The sequence below is a fragment of the Arvicanthis niloticus genome, chromosome 1 (genome assembly GCF_011762505.2).
Source record: "Arvicanthis niloticus isolate mArvNil1 chromosome 1, mArvNil1.pat.X, whole genome shotgun sequence".
Taxonomy (NCBI): Eukaryota; Metazoa; Chordata; class Mammalia; order Rodentia; family Muridae; genus Arvicanthis; species Arvicanthis niloticus.
In genome coordinates, this window is record NC_047658.1 from 11822100 (window position 1) to 11837178 (window position 15079).

Genomic DNA, 15079 nt, shown 5'->3' on the forward strand with positions numbered 1-15079 from the left:
ATGACTTTTTCTCTAATTCATAAATCTTATATTTAACTCCTCCACTTTAGTGTGTTAAAGCTTTCCCAATCTTATGAAATTTATTTTCAACAGATGGGAATTGAATTTCTTTAAATATGTTAAGTAATCAAAACAAGTAAGGTTTGTCTGATGCAGCAGAACTGTGAAGAATTCATGAAGTGCAAACAGAAAGGGACAGTGTCGGCAAAGACATTCAGGCCTCTGAGCCACATGTCACTAGATCACACTTTCCTTTACATGTTGGCACCACAGGGTCTTTTTTTTCCCACATGTGGAACTCAAGGGTGCCCACAGGATGGCCTTAGCACATAGTTGGGGTTCAACAAATGCATGGTGAAGCAATGGGTGAAGCAACGGAGCAGAAGTAGTGAGCACAGGAACAGCTCTGAGTGCCAAGGACCAGACTCCTCATTAGTGATTGCCCTGCATGCCCCAGGGCTTAGGAACTAGGAAAGGCAAGCACTCCAGCTGCAGACTCTGACCCATGATTTCTCAAACAGGTTGGGGAGTAGGCTCAGAATCCAATGTAATGATCTGCGATTTATAATTCAAAGGATCAAATGAAGCTCCACTGTAAATACTGGGGAGAATGCCACATGCAGTAAGGAAAGGCCCATGAACTTAAGGGACGGCACAGATGTGCATTACACACAGTGCCCACATGCACTGTCACCATGAAAAAATATCTCACCACACAAAAACAAAACCCATACCAAACCCATGACCCAAATAACATGAAAAACATCTCCACTATCACAGATGCTCAAATAAACCTCCGCTTCTAACAACAAACTAGAATCCTTTGCATCATGTCTGGGTCCATCCAAGCAGCTTTCTTTCGAAGGAAACCCAGATACTTACCATTGGATCAATCCAAAGGGTATTTCCCAAAGCCAGTACCACTTTGGCATCATGCATTTTCCCAACAATTTTATGATGAATGTATCTAGTAACCTGAAAAAAAAGTCCCTTTGTTATTCAACTGAGGCTTTAGACAAGCACCTTTCCCTACATATGCTGTATGGTACATAGGACATCGTACATATTGCATCTGCTTCTCATAACATCTCTATGAGGGGGGCTGGTGAGGTGGCTCAGTGGTTAAGAGCACTGACTGCTCTTCCAGAGGTCATGAGTTCAAATCCCAGCAACCACATGGTGGCTCACAACCATCCATAATGAGATCTGATGCCCTCATATGAATAAATAGATTTAAAAAAAAAAAAAAACAAAAAACATCTCTATGAGGTCAGCCTCCTTTCCTACCAAAGGTGAAGCAGAGTTCAACAGAGCAGGTGTGCAAAGGCGCAGGAACTTGCCCAAGGCCTCATGTGAGTTCTGACAACGGGAGGTGGTCTGTGCCTTTGGACCTGTAGTGCTGCTTCTTACTATGGATGGTGGACCCATCTCCTCACCATCCCTCAGCAATGAACACTTTCCTCTCAGACAAGACCTGACTGAGTTATTTCTCACATTAGACAGAAGAGAGTTGGCCCTTGTCGTGAGATGGTTTCAATGCCCCTGGGACAGTGAGTGAAATGGGAACAACACACAGGAGAGCTTGTCCTATGTGTTGTCTAGTTTTATATCAGTTTGACACAAGCTAAGGTATCTGAAAGGAGATTGAGATGCCTCCATTAAGATCTGGCCACAAGGCATTTTTTAAATTAGGATTGATGAATTAGGATTGATGAGGGAGGCTCAGGCCACTCTGGGTGGGGTCATCCCTAGGCTGGTGGTCCAGGGTTCTATAAGAGAGCAGGCTGACAAAGCCAGGGAAAGCAAGCTAGTAAGCAGAACCCCTCCAAGGCCTCTGCATCAGCTCCTGCCTCCAGGTTCCTGCCCTGCTCTCTTCAGTGATGGACTACAGTGTAGAAGTTGAGCCAAACAAACCCTTTCCTCCAAAACTTGCTTTTGGTCATGGTGTTTCATCATAGCAATTGTAACCGCAACCAGGACCTCCCATTTCTACAGAAAGCTGTCCCTTCAGTGAGACTCTTGGTCAAACCATCTTTACAGACCAAGGTTTCACAAAGGACAAGGACTATGACCTTCTTCCTGATGGTGCAGAATTCAGCATGGCCTCTAACATACAATGGACATTCAGTAAATTCTTATTAGAACAAAGGAGGAAGATTTCCAGGTAGAAAAGGCTATTATTGATTAAACTTACCTCTTCAAGGTTGCATCTAAATTGATACTGACTGGCTGCCTCAGCAGTGTTTAGTCTTGTTTAAGACACAGCTGGTTTCCAATCTGCATCCTGATGGTAGTTCTCATCTCCCATCTCCCATTAACCAGCTTGCATAAATTTAACCTTCTAGAATCAGGTGCTTTATCATAAACAGAACTCGTTGCTTTGGCAATAAATGGGACTGTCTACCAGTCCCAAACCTATCTCAGACTGTCATGTGACTCTGAGTGAAATGGTCTTCGGTGTTACATTGCACGGAACAGGCATTTTTCTTTGCTGTTGGTACCCTAACTGACTGATGACATTCTTGTGATTCCCCTGTATCTTTGTGACCTGTTCTGGCATGTCCCCCTTGTCTCTCTGTCTGTCTGTTTCTCTCCCTCCCTCTCCCTTTCCTTCTCCCTCTCCCGCTCTCTCTCAATCCATGATCCCAATCCTGACAGAATCATTTGGTCTTTCCAGGGAAAGTCCATAACCTGTGCTCCTATTTGCACAGGTACTCACATTGTTTTCTTTTTCTAATTGGCCCCATTCTAAGATAGAACACTAAGGACTAAGGCTACATTGCCAGGAGTCGTTGGTGCTAGAGCTCTTTTATAGTGGCACACAGTAACAGTAAGGACCTCAGGAAATCATGCTTTTAATGACCTAAAATTGTGAGGCAAAGGTTTGAATTTAAGACTTCTAATAAACATCAGGAGCTACAGTCCCAGTTACTTAGGATGCTGACCCAGAGGACTGTTTGAATCTAGGAGTTCAAGACTATCCTGGGCAATACAGTAAGACCCCCATGTTAAAAACGAAAACCCCTTTACATATAAAAACTCAAACTAAGTAGCAATTCTTTGTATGTTCTGGGTTAAAAGTACTGCCTAAGTCAATAAAACATAAGAAGCTAAAGTAACCCACCTTTGGGTTCCATTCAATTTCACTGTCAGCTGGCTTAACCCTACAGACAATAAACTCCACAGCCTGAGGGGGCAGAGTGTGGAACTTCTCTGGGAGTAGCAGCAGCTGGTCTCTTGTGATGAGCTTGGTCCTGCCTTCATCTATGAATTTCACCAGGACACTTCCCAAACCCCAGGTGTCTTCCTTCTGGCTCACCTCCAACACCTGAACCCTAAAGAACAGCAGGGATATCAGGGAATCCAAAAAAGAAGTCTCCTTATTCTGCTATTCTGCAGTTTTACTCTACAGTAGAGGAGTCCTTAACTGACAGACTGTCTAAAGCACACATAACCATAGAACAGGCAGCACTTCTGAAAAGAACAAACCCTGTATCTGATACTGTAACAAAAGTTAACAAGGAGAGAATCTGGGTTCTGAGAGGAGGCTAAGAGTGCAGGCCATGTGCATTCAGAAAGGTAGGTGCAAATCATCTGGGGGTGGGGTGCTGGACACTAACTGTGCCATTCACTGAGCTGGCCTTAGACAACTTACTCAACCAGGCCATGGCTCCCCTTGCTTTTCTGTAGAGTGAAAGCAGTGCCTCTTTTATAGGAATCTTAGAGAAATTCAGTGAGTTGCAAGGAGTGTGCATGCCATACAGTGATGGACCAATAACTATTTGGAGTAAGATGGCTGTGCTCTGTGCTCAGGAGCTAACAGGGTATCTTTTGCACCATTTGTACTGGAAGTTTTGAGTGCAATGTACAAGCACCACCTTCCCGAGGGGTGGCCAGGCTCAAGGTTCACACACTCATATAACAGACACTGGTGAGAATAAGCATCCAACACTACTTAAATTACTCACGCCTCACAACTGTAGAGAAGAGATTACAGATAATTTACCTCTGGAAAAGTGTTTTTTCTTCTAATCCATACAACCCCAAATTCTCCACCTTTTCAGCAGCTGTTTTATTACTGGGATCCTTAAAATATTCATTCATTTCTGCATTGAGAGTTTCATAAAGATCCACATGTTTATCAATTATACGACCAAAGTAATTTGTTGCATTTGAAATGTAAAAAGGTATTACCTGAAATACATACAATGAACACATGCAGAAGACAATGAAATAAAACTCATGCAAAGTGACAGCTGCAGAAATCAGCAAATGCACTAGGAACCTAAAGTATGCACAAAAGACTGAAGAATTAGCAGGAAGCAGGCTGAACACTGGACCAACACAAGAGAAATACCATAAGCACAAAAAAAATCATGTATCATTTTAAACTTAACAGAGGATATTTTAGAGAAAATTCCATCTTTCAAAAACTTAGCCATCTTAGTGCCCAAAAGATGGCTCAGCTAGTGGAGGTACTTGCACATAGCCCTGAAGGCCTGAGTTGGATCCTTGGATTCTAGAGCCTACAAAAGGGGATAGAGAGAATGACCTTTGACCTCTGACCTGTACTTGTGCACTCACACGCATACATACAATAAATAAATAAAAAACTTTGTTTTAGTAATGCTCACTTTTAATTTAGTCCTTTGTTCACTTTTTAATTGAAATTATTATGCATCTACTTAAAAACTGCATGTGTATTTTAAAGTTTTTGTACAGGTAAATATGTTGAACATATTACCTCACACACATGCCAATTCCCCACCAACTTTTTCTTGCCCTCTTCCTTCCTGTTTATCCTCTTTGTTACCTTAGACAATCCCACTGCTACTTTTATTTAATGTATACACCTATGATTTTATGTGACTATATAAAATCAATAGGGAAAATATATGGTAATTCACTTAGTATGGCTATCTCCCAGAACATCCATTTCCCTGCAAAACACAGAACTTTATTCTTCTTTATGTCTAAAAAACATTCCATAACTAAGACTGTTGATAAAAATTCTCCCATAGCAGCCTGCCTGAAACTCCTACCACCATGGAAGCTGGCCAGCATGAGAGTTCCAGGCTAACCTGAGTTGCATAGTGAGACCTTACCTAATGAAACAATAATTGAAAGATTATTATTTTATATAAAAGAGTAAACTAACATGTATTGGCGTTATATATGCAGCACCAAGGGGAAGCATGTTCAATGGGCTCTAGAATCACTCCTCAACACTGTCCCCTAGAAAATACCAACATAAATCTGAATTAGAAAAACTTAAAAATAAGTTGACAAAATTAGAAATTAAAGAAAAAAGCATGTCAATAATGAATCTATGTTAGATTGAAATGGTGACCCCTCAGAAAGGTACATACAGATCCTGATCAGGAAGGCTGGATCCATAAGATGCCTAATGCATAAAAGCACTCGCCCTCGAAGCCTGAAGGCCCAAGTGTGAGCCCAAGTTTACATTACGAAGACACAGGTGGTGATGTGCACACAGATCAAGATGGAGGTACAACAGGAACGTTGGTACTCGCTAGCTTGGAGCCAACAAGACAGAAACAAGAGTGTCCCTGCCTCAACAAGGCAGAAAGCTATCCTTTAACCTCTACATGCAAAACTTTGGTTTTTTTTCTCCGTGTTTCATATGGATGGTACACATAGATATACACACACAATATATAAACAATTTAAATACATTCTAACATCCAAAGTCACTATGAGCATGACTTTATTTGGAAAAACAGAGTCTTTGAAAAACCCACTAAGTATCTCCACAAGAGGATACATACAATTTTGCTTTACATTAGAGGAATCCTTAAATGGCAGCTTATTTAAAGCACATGTGAGCATGTAGCAGTTAGTACTTCTGAATACTACAAATGTTCTCGGAAGGGCAGCTTTAGACTAATTGGTGGGCCTTCCACACAGTGACAAGCACTTTTTATTTTTAATAGGGAAAAAGAGAGAAGAAGAGAAGCCTAATTGAAGGAAGAAGCAGTACCCTAAAGAAGCAGACTAAGGGAGATGCAGTTCCGAACCCAGACATGTCAAACTGGAAGGTTCCTGGGGTTAGGAGAAGGCAGCAAGGCTGGGAAAGACAACACAGACCAGGATAGACTGTCCTGCATAGGCTGGAACCCTGTCCATGCTGGATATAAACTGAAAGCAGAGCTCTGTGGGAGTCACCACTGCAGTGCTTTGTTACAGCAACTCTAGGAAGCTAACACAATAGACAGGGCTTAATTTTTTCTGATGCTTTAAAAGCAGTTTTTTTCTGTAAGAGAAAAGCCCCTGCAGATCTACCACGCCTCACCGGAGGGCTACACATCCAAAACTATGTGGGCGGCACAAACTGGATTCTACAGCTTCATGTTTCAAAGAGGACACCATGTCAAGTGGGTAAGGGGTGGGGCTGGGAGGGGGTGGAGGAGTGGGATAAATATGATCAAAACATGTTCTATAAAACTCTCAATAAAACTAATAAAAAATTAAAACAAAGTTTTCATGAAAATGGCTGTTAACACTGTTAACCGATAGGCAAAAGAGACTAGCAGAACTTACCCTAATTTGTCCAAACACTGGTAGAGTTTCATTGGATAATTTCCTTGGGATGTCCAATTCTGGATTAATGTGGTGCCGGTCAGGACAAATCCTTTTGTCTCTGGAAAAAAAAAGGACTAGATTTTAAAACAAGAAGAAAATACGTTTACACAAAGTGTTAATGTAATGTAGTCTGATGCTGCTTGTATGTAGAATACTGCTTTAGCATGTATTCTAATGCTAAAGAAATACTGTCTTCTCAAGATGTGGTTGCCCCCAACAAGCAGATCCTTATCTACACTAAGTGATGCGATGTGAACCTTCTCTCCAATTTAACTGGTCAATAAAAGGCTAGAGCTTGTGACTGGGCAGTGGAGGGGGAGAGGTGGGACTGGAGGATCATTTGGAGGGGTTGCAGGGGGAAGGAGACAGAGAGGAGGAAGGAGAAGGAGGAGGAGAAGAGGAGGAAGAAGAGGAAAAAGGAGGGGAGACAGAGAGAGAGAGAGAGAGAGAGAGAGAGAGAGAGAGAGAGAGAGAGAGGAGGTGGCAGTTATAAGAGGAGATGGACCGTGAGCACGTGGTCAGGAGAAATAGCAAGTAACAAGGGACTTTATAGCTGGAGAATAAGTTAGCATAGCTCCAAACATGCCCAAGGGAAGCTTATGGTTTGTAAATGAAATACTTAGCTTGTATGTATTTTATACGGGCTAGCTAGGATTCTAAATTCATCCAATGTGTTAAGACATTTCCAGGAAACTGACCTGTAGCTACAATCAGAAAAGTTTTATTGCAAACATTTAGATGCCAAGCAGCTAAAGACTGAAGAGGGCACTAACAGTGCAAATGTAAGAAGAGCTCCACCCTTTCACCAGCCCTGGGTGAACTCAAACAACAGAGCTCTTTATTATTCCTTGAGACATTTTTTAAATTTTGTGAATTTTTATGTATGGATGTTTTGCCTGCATATATGTCTATGTATACATGTATGCCTACTACCCAAAATGGCCAGAAGAGGGCACCAGGTACCCTGAAACTGTAGTAACAGATGAGTGTGAGCTGTCACTGGGGTGCTGAGAATCCAACCTGGGTCCTCTGGAAGAGTAGCCAGTGTTCTTAACTGCTGAGCTATCTCTCCAGCCCCTCAAGACACATCACTATAATCAACAACAAAGACCAATTAACCTCTAAGATACAAGCCTCTCCTTCACTATGTCACCCCAAAGAGTGCACATGTATTCCCTAAAAAAACATGCAAGAGAACATTCAAAACAGCACAGTACATAACAGCCCCAACTGCAAACTGCCACAGGCCCATTAACTAAAAGTGGATACACACATGGCAATATAGTCACAGAGCAGATTATAAAGCCACAAAAAATGTAGATAAATTGAAATAAACCTTTTCCCCTCTAGATTGCTTTTGATCAGAATGTTTTATAATGCCAACAAAAAAGCAAACTAACACAATCGATACTCATCAATAAATTAATGTAAAAAGACAATAGGTCCTGAGTTCAATTCCCAGCAACCACATGGTGGCTCACAACCATCTGTAATTGGGATCTGATGCAATGTTCTGGTGTGTCTGAAGACAGCGACAGTGTACTCATCACATACATAAAATAAATAAATCTTTAAAAAAAAGAAAGAAAGTAGAACTGTGATTGCTACAAACTGGAAAGGGTATGTGGGAGGTTAAGAGATTAAGGTTAGACTTGACCAGTGCACTGTATGTCCATGTATGGAACTATTATCCTGAATTCCATTGATATGTATAATGTGTGTCACTTAAAAAACCCCCAAAGCTTGCCAGTGCTAATAGCTATAAGTAGGTAGTCATTTTTGGAAGACCATGTGGGAACCTCTGGGTGCTCCTTTTGTATTGAGTGGGTTGACACAGGGAGATAGGTGTACGATAGTTTCATCAAGGAACAAGTTTATTACCTATAAATTTCAATGCATGGCACTACTCAATTAAAAAAAAAAAAACACTGGCTTACTTGCAAAATCCAAAAGCTTTAAGATATGGACAAAGAGGTCTTCTGGCCTTCTTATCTTCTTTGGCTTCCAGGACCCCTGCAGTAAACTCATACAGCTCTGATGGAATTTTGGCATCTGCTCGCTCCAAGTATCTCAGGACACCAACAGCATGGCTTGCATTCCTCTCCGTCAGCAGCAAGACAGATTTAGTTTTCTTATCTCCCTGCTCTGCAGGTGAACCCTTAAAATTGGGGGTGAATAAAAGACGCAGATCATCCATATCAATGTGTTCTCACTCAATAAAGCTCTGTAGGGTCTGAATTTGCCAGTACACACACACTCACACAGTGTAACAAGAAATATAATACAAATTGGTCAAACCTGTTCAGTTAAACTCTGAAAATGATCAGACATGCAATATAGGCGTCCACCAAATACTTTTGGTGAGGAAGGAAAGCTGAAGTGAACTACACATGTGGCATCGGTGATGGACAGGAGTGGTATGCAGTCATCTGTTAAGGCTAGAGAAAAGAATTCCCATAAGGTCTCATAAATAGGTGTTTTTGCATGAACTCTGATAAACAGGCCCAATACCCACACTGTACTGAATTTCTGTACTATATTTTGCTTTCTTATTTGAAGTGCAGAGGACTGAAGTCAGGCCTCATGCCTGCTAGGCAAAAGCTCAACCATTAAGTTACACCCACAGCCTGCACCATACTTTTAATATGCAAAGTACCATCTTTCTCACACCACCCTCCCCAGCCCCAGCCCCAAAATGCCACAGTGCACTGATAAAATTCCAGAGGACAGTGATCTCTCTTTTAGCTTGAAAAATTCCTTACTCTAGTGTAAATCAGGCTGCCCATAGAGTTTTCCCTTGCTCTGTACATCTTGACCTTTATATTTCTGTTATTAACCTTAATATCATTACAGATGTGTGAATTGATGGACAAACAGACAGATACACAGATCAACATAGACTTTCTACATAGGGGAACTCAAGCAGGAAGAACTCTGCCTGCTAAGCTGAGAGTCCTGGGGTGCCTAGAATCGCCTTTTAAGGAGATTAATTTTCATTTTAGATTGAATTCTGAAACCTTAAAAATCATTAGACGGCTGAAGATGAGAAATGTAAATGAAGAGGTGACCCTACTGCTCAGCCCTGTGTAAACAGAAACTAAAGTACTTACTCAACACAATGTGGGAGCCAGAACTTAACTTCTTCTTCCATTGTTCCAAAATGCTTTTTAAATTAAAAGCCATTTCTTTATGCATTTTCAAGCAAAATATTGAATTGCTTTCTACTACCTAAAGATGAAATCAAAGCCATCAGTTCACCATCATGCCCATGTAAGCTCAGCCAATGGTTGTACTGGTTCTACTGGTGACTACCAGTGTCAAGTAAGCAGCAGGAGTATAAGCCACCCCCAAGGCTGTATAGTTTTCATCTAAAAATCTGCTTTAAGTGAAACACTATTTGCAAAACTATTTCTCTTTTAGGTAATATGACTGTCTGTGCAATGTACACAGGTGTGTGTGTGCATCTATATCAGATATACGTGCTACTCTTAATAAGGCCTTTTAAGCTGTATGCTATAGCTTATTATGATGGAAAGAAAGACATGGTGCTGAGTTTTTCTTTGTATTTGGCTTTGTTTCTATACTTTATCACAAATATTTATAGAATTAGATTAAATAGAGTAAATATTATAGCAATGTGTTTGGCTCTTTTTTGTCTACGATGTAGACGATCATCTTGGTTTTCCTATGAGTATTGATACTCACATGTCTTCACCAACCAAAGCTTGTACATTTCACCTGACATGGCCACACAGCACTGCTCCTCCTCCAGAGCCTGTGCTACACTGTGAGACTACATCTCCCTACCCCTCTCTGCATAATTCTGTCTAGCAGATTCTGCTCTGGCTCCCACCAATGGTGGAAGGATCCCAGTGTGAGGACAGGCTTACCTTACACACAATCTCTGTCTCTGCTACAGAGCAGGTGAAGATCAAGGTCTTCTGAGCCTGACTTGGAACACAGTCGAGAACTTGGAGTAAAGTTGAGGTTTTCTCGCACTCCAGACACAGGTGCACTACCTGCTGATGAACACAGGACAGGTGGTTTCTGAGGTGTCAAACACTGCAGCTGCACTTCTCCAAGAGAGATTATACTTGTAACAGGAAAGAATACAAAGGAAACAAATATAAACATAACTCATGCTTACAAATTTGAGGATGAAACCACAGTTATCATCTAACAGGCAGCATGAATACAACTCGCTTGTATTCAAGGGGCTGCTTTAAGTGAAACACTATTTGCAAAACGATTTCTCTTTTAGATAACATATACATTGCGAGTGTGTGTACACACATGTGTCTATTTACTAATATACACCAGGCCCTCCCCATCACCTGCTGGACATTGCCATAGAGGGCAGCCTCCTCAAGGGCGGTGATCACAACATAGGGATCCTTCATGAACTCTCTGACTAGATGGTCTATGTGTCTGTTCCAGTGAACGCCGACGGCTACAATCTGGTGTGGTGCAGACTCCCGCTCCTCCACTTCAACGTTTTTTTTAAAGTTATCTAATATGGCAAACATCTGAAAAATTTGTAAATTTAATCTTTGTTTCAAAATAGAGTAAAGGATTAGCTAAAACACAGAATTCAGGGACTGTCTACCTGATGTTTTTAGTGTGTTGAAAGATTTTCCAAAAATAAAAAGGAAAAAACAACACTTTGAAAAGAAGAAAATGCATTGTCAATAAATAAACTCTGTAAAATTCTACTGGGATGCAATTAAGCCACAAACAGCATCTTGGTGTATAACATTTGTGACAAGGGATTAGCATGCTTATATTAAAGAGTTCAAAACTCACTTACAGAAAGATAACCCCAGCAAATAAAAACAACTAACCAACACACAGACAAATAGACACAATGATCAATTTGCATTAATTTTCAATCTAACTAGCCAAGGAAATAGGAACTAAGCAAATAGGAACTCACTGTTTACAAGATGGCATAGAAAACAAAGCAAAATACAAGGCAGACTCCGGTTTGTGCAGGGCAGTGTACATGGTGTGATGGCATGCTGCCAACAACGATTGTCCACTGCTCAGACAGGCAATGATGCAAACCTGGTCATCTAAGAACCAGCTTGGGAATGCACTCCAAGACTTCAAAGGAGCCACACAGGCACTAAGAGACAAAGTCTGAGATTTACCCGGGGCGACCATCCCTCCCAAATATATTGCTCTTGGTTACTTTGTCAGCTCCTAATAAATGCTTCAAAAACCTCAGAGGATGTGGCTTAGCTGGAGAGCATTTCCCTAGCATGCATAAGGCACAGGTTTAAAATAACTTGTTACAAGCAGTAACCATCATGCTGCAGAATAGTGAGCACTATTAACTACAAATTTACATTTTAAATGAGTTAAGAGCTGACATATTTCCAAAACATTTGCGCTATTATAACAACTAGCAGTGGATACCCAGTGTGTTCCTACTCACTTGCTCATTAGCTTCAAAGAACAGTACGTGCACTTCATCCAGAACCAGGTGGCAGAGTCTAAGAAACAACAAGCTTCGGTACGTAAGAAGTCTCAAAAGGCTGTGTGGCGTTGTGACAATCACATCACCTACATTTAGAAAAAACAATGAACATCTTTTAGGTTTTCTACATGCTTCTCCAATACTTCCTTCACCATGATTCCACTTCCTTCTCAGCAGCCATTTCTCTACTGGGTGAGCAAGGCAAGCAAGCCCCTGTCCACCCTGTCTGAGCCTGCCATATCTGACCACACCCCCAGCTGCTACAGCTCTGCTTGCCTGAAAGGCAGATTTTTCCTCAGCATCTGGCAGTGAATGTTCGGTAGCATATGACAACTGAATGAAATCATGCAGTTTTCTCAGAAATGTGAGTCAAGAACTGAACCTTTACCACTGATACCCATTGATAACTAGGAAGTCAAGTCAGGGCCAATGGCTAGCAATCAAGGTCCCAGCTACCTAGGCAAGCTCACTGACTTCTGCAAAGAAAACCAAACAGCTTGGAAAGGATGCTTACACCCCCTTGGAAGCTTCATATTTTTGGCTTCATCTTTGTGAAGTCCAATTGTTAATAACACAGGATGAAGAGGCCTGGAGGACATGCTATAGTCTCCCAATAACTCAAAAATAAACTGAGCCTTTTTCCACCCAGGACACACGATGACTGCAAGAGGCTGCAAAGACAAACAGATTCAGATGATTTGGACAGTTGTTAGGAATCAAACATAGTGTATGTGAAACACCCAGACTGTCTCCTGACACAGAATAAGACTTTAGCTATCGTTGTCATGCAGATGAGCAGAGATATCATTTGACTAGAGTGGATTTAGAAACACTAAACTAGTTCTTAAGCTGAGCTAGAGCACTCACTGAGTCTTTTAAACCTTAACTTACTCTTACAGGGTAGGGACAATTAGTCTTCATTCTACAGGGTAAGAGTCTGAGGAATAGAGGTGAAGTCCCTCCTCAAGGCTGCACATCTGGAAACTAAGAACCCAGAAGTCTGGCTCCATTTCCTGCTCCTAAGCACTAGGATGAATGAACGGCTAGAAAACCCATTGCCTCTTCCCTAGGAGACTGCCTTCTGAACTCACACTCCATCAGCTCACAGACCCCCCAGGAGGCCTGCCTACCAACACTTAATGGGCACAGGTTTCATACAGAGATGAACCTAGTCTCTTCCTTCCTCTAGGAAGGTCCAGACAAGTGCCAACCTCTCCACAGGTCTGAAAGCAGGCTGTCCATGGAGGCAAGGAGAAAACAAGAGACAGGAGTAAGGGCTACATGTCACTTTCAGCCCTAAAAGGGGCTCTGCTTCAACACAAATTGTCATTTCCTCCATCAGCTGTGCTCAGCTATTTACTAACCTAATTCAGGGGTATAAATGCATCTATTGAAGTCAATACATAACCAGTGTAAATTCCAAAGATAAGTCATGCATGGTAGGATTAGGAAAAACAAACAAAACAACAAAAACCCAGTATGCTTTTAAACTCTGAGCATGCATCCTTGCCACACATGCTTTATGGTACATGGCGGGACCTTTTCTATGCTGCATCTTTTGTGCCATGTTCTGGGATGGAAGTTTTATAACAACTGTTCTCTAGATAGCCAAAAGCTAGCAAGGCACTACCCATGACCAGGTTGTTCTTATGTCCCATTTCTCTCCTTTCTTATCCATGGGGAAAGATTATTAAACATCATGGTGTGCTATCAATCATAGCATGGAGAAGTACAACAAAAACTGAAATTCTGATCACATACTCACCACTGGTCAGTTAAGCCAACAGCTTCCCATGCACCAATGTTCTCATGTGACACAGTAACAACACATGGCCTGACCATCACATCCAGCTGGGGTGACAATTATATGAATAATGCTAAGATCGTTTTATAGACTCTGTATTCAACTCTAAAAACCACGACTAGGGTCCATGGATGGACCACAGGGAGAGTCACCAGGGACTTAGTGACACTGACAACACTGAGAAAGCAATAGCTACTTTCTAATAGTCCAGGTTTGTCTGTTCAAACAGTCTTAATGTGTATCCGAGGCTGACCTCAAATCCGCTATTATAGTCCAGGCTGGCCTCAAAATTGTAATCAATCCTATTGCCTCAGTGTCCCAAATACTGGGAAAATAGGCTTGTGTCATCAAGCCAGGCTGATAATTCAGCTTCTAGTGTAGTGGTTTTGGAAAATTTTGAGTAATAATCTTTTTTTTAACCAAACAAATATAGATGTGTCATTTGAAAACATTTAATCTGTTTCAAAATCATCTCCAACTTACTCCATTTCTACTCGGTAATGACTTGTAGCAGCCCCCCATCTGCAAAATCGTAAGCAGCGGTGGCAGGTACAACAAGGGGTCATTTCCACAGTGAGAAATGACAACCACATCACAGCCACGTGCAATAGGCGGCCAAGAGTAAGACGCAGTATGGCTGGGCTCTGGGAACTTGTTTCTTTGAAGAGCCTATAGAGAAGATGGCAGGGGAGAGGGGAAGAGAGAGACATAAATGACAGAGGAAACCTTCTGTCTCAGATCTCCATGCACCTCACTATCATCTCGAGGACACACCCACCTATAGTTTATTCTGGTTCTCTCTCAAGACCTACCAGGAGCTCTGAATGGATGCTTCCCAAGTATCAAATCCCTATTTTAAGAACTATTGCTTTTCTGAACCCATTAAAGGGTCTACTGAGGAACCAGCCCCTACCAGATGACTAAAGCACACTGCAACAAGAATGTGGCTTTGTCTCCGTGTCCTTTAATAATCTGCCAGCCCAACTGCCTCATTTGTAAAACTATTCCTAATTTGATTTTTGAGTCAGGATCTTGCCAGGATAGCCCCAGACACTTTTTCTCCCCGCATGAATGGGTGTTCTGGCTGCATGTGTTGTTTGTGCACCATGTTCATGCCAGAAGAGGGCCACGAGATCCAATGGAATTGGACAATTTCGAGCCACCATGTGGGTGCTGAGAACCAAACTCGGTCT

The 15079-nt window shown here is 41.7% G+C and overlaps 1 protein-coding gene across 2 annotated transcripts in view; it reads right to left on the reverse strand.

Annotated features, from left to right (window-relative positions):
- Positions 1-15079, reverse strand: part of Tdrd12 (tudor domain containing 12) — a 75682-nt gene that overhangs the window by 12924 nt on the left and 47679 nt on the right. For both annotated transcript variants that reach the window (XM_076932219.1, XM_076932214.1), the window contains exons 14-25: positions 14370-14555; positions 12597-12753; positions 12041-12168; positions 10938-11129; positions 10494-10622; positions 9714-9831; positions 8902-9041; positions 8541-8761; positions 6562-6661; positions 4007-4194; positions 3125-3335; positions 883-975 (exon numbers count right to left, since the gene is read on the reverse strand). In XM_076932219.1, coding sequence (XP_076788334.1) covers positions 883-975; positions 3125-3335; positions 4007-4194; positions 6562-6661; positions 8541-8761; positions 8902-9041; positions 9714-9831; positions 10494-10622; positions 10938-11129; positions 12041-12168; positions 12597-12753; positions 14370-14555 — 1863 coding nt within the window. The remainder of the gene's footprint in view (positions 1-882; positions 976-3124; positions 3336-4006; positions 4195-6561; positions 6662-8540; positions 8762-8901; positions 9042-9713; positions 9832-10493; positions 10623-10937; positions 11130-12040; positions 12169-12596; positions 12754-14369; positions 14556-15079) is intronic.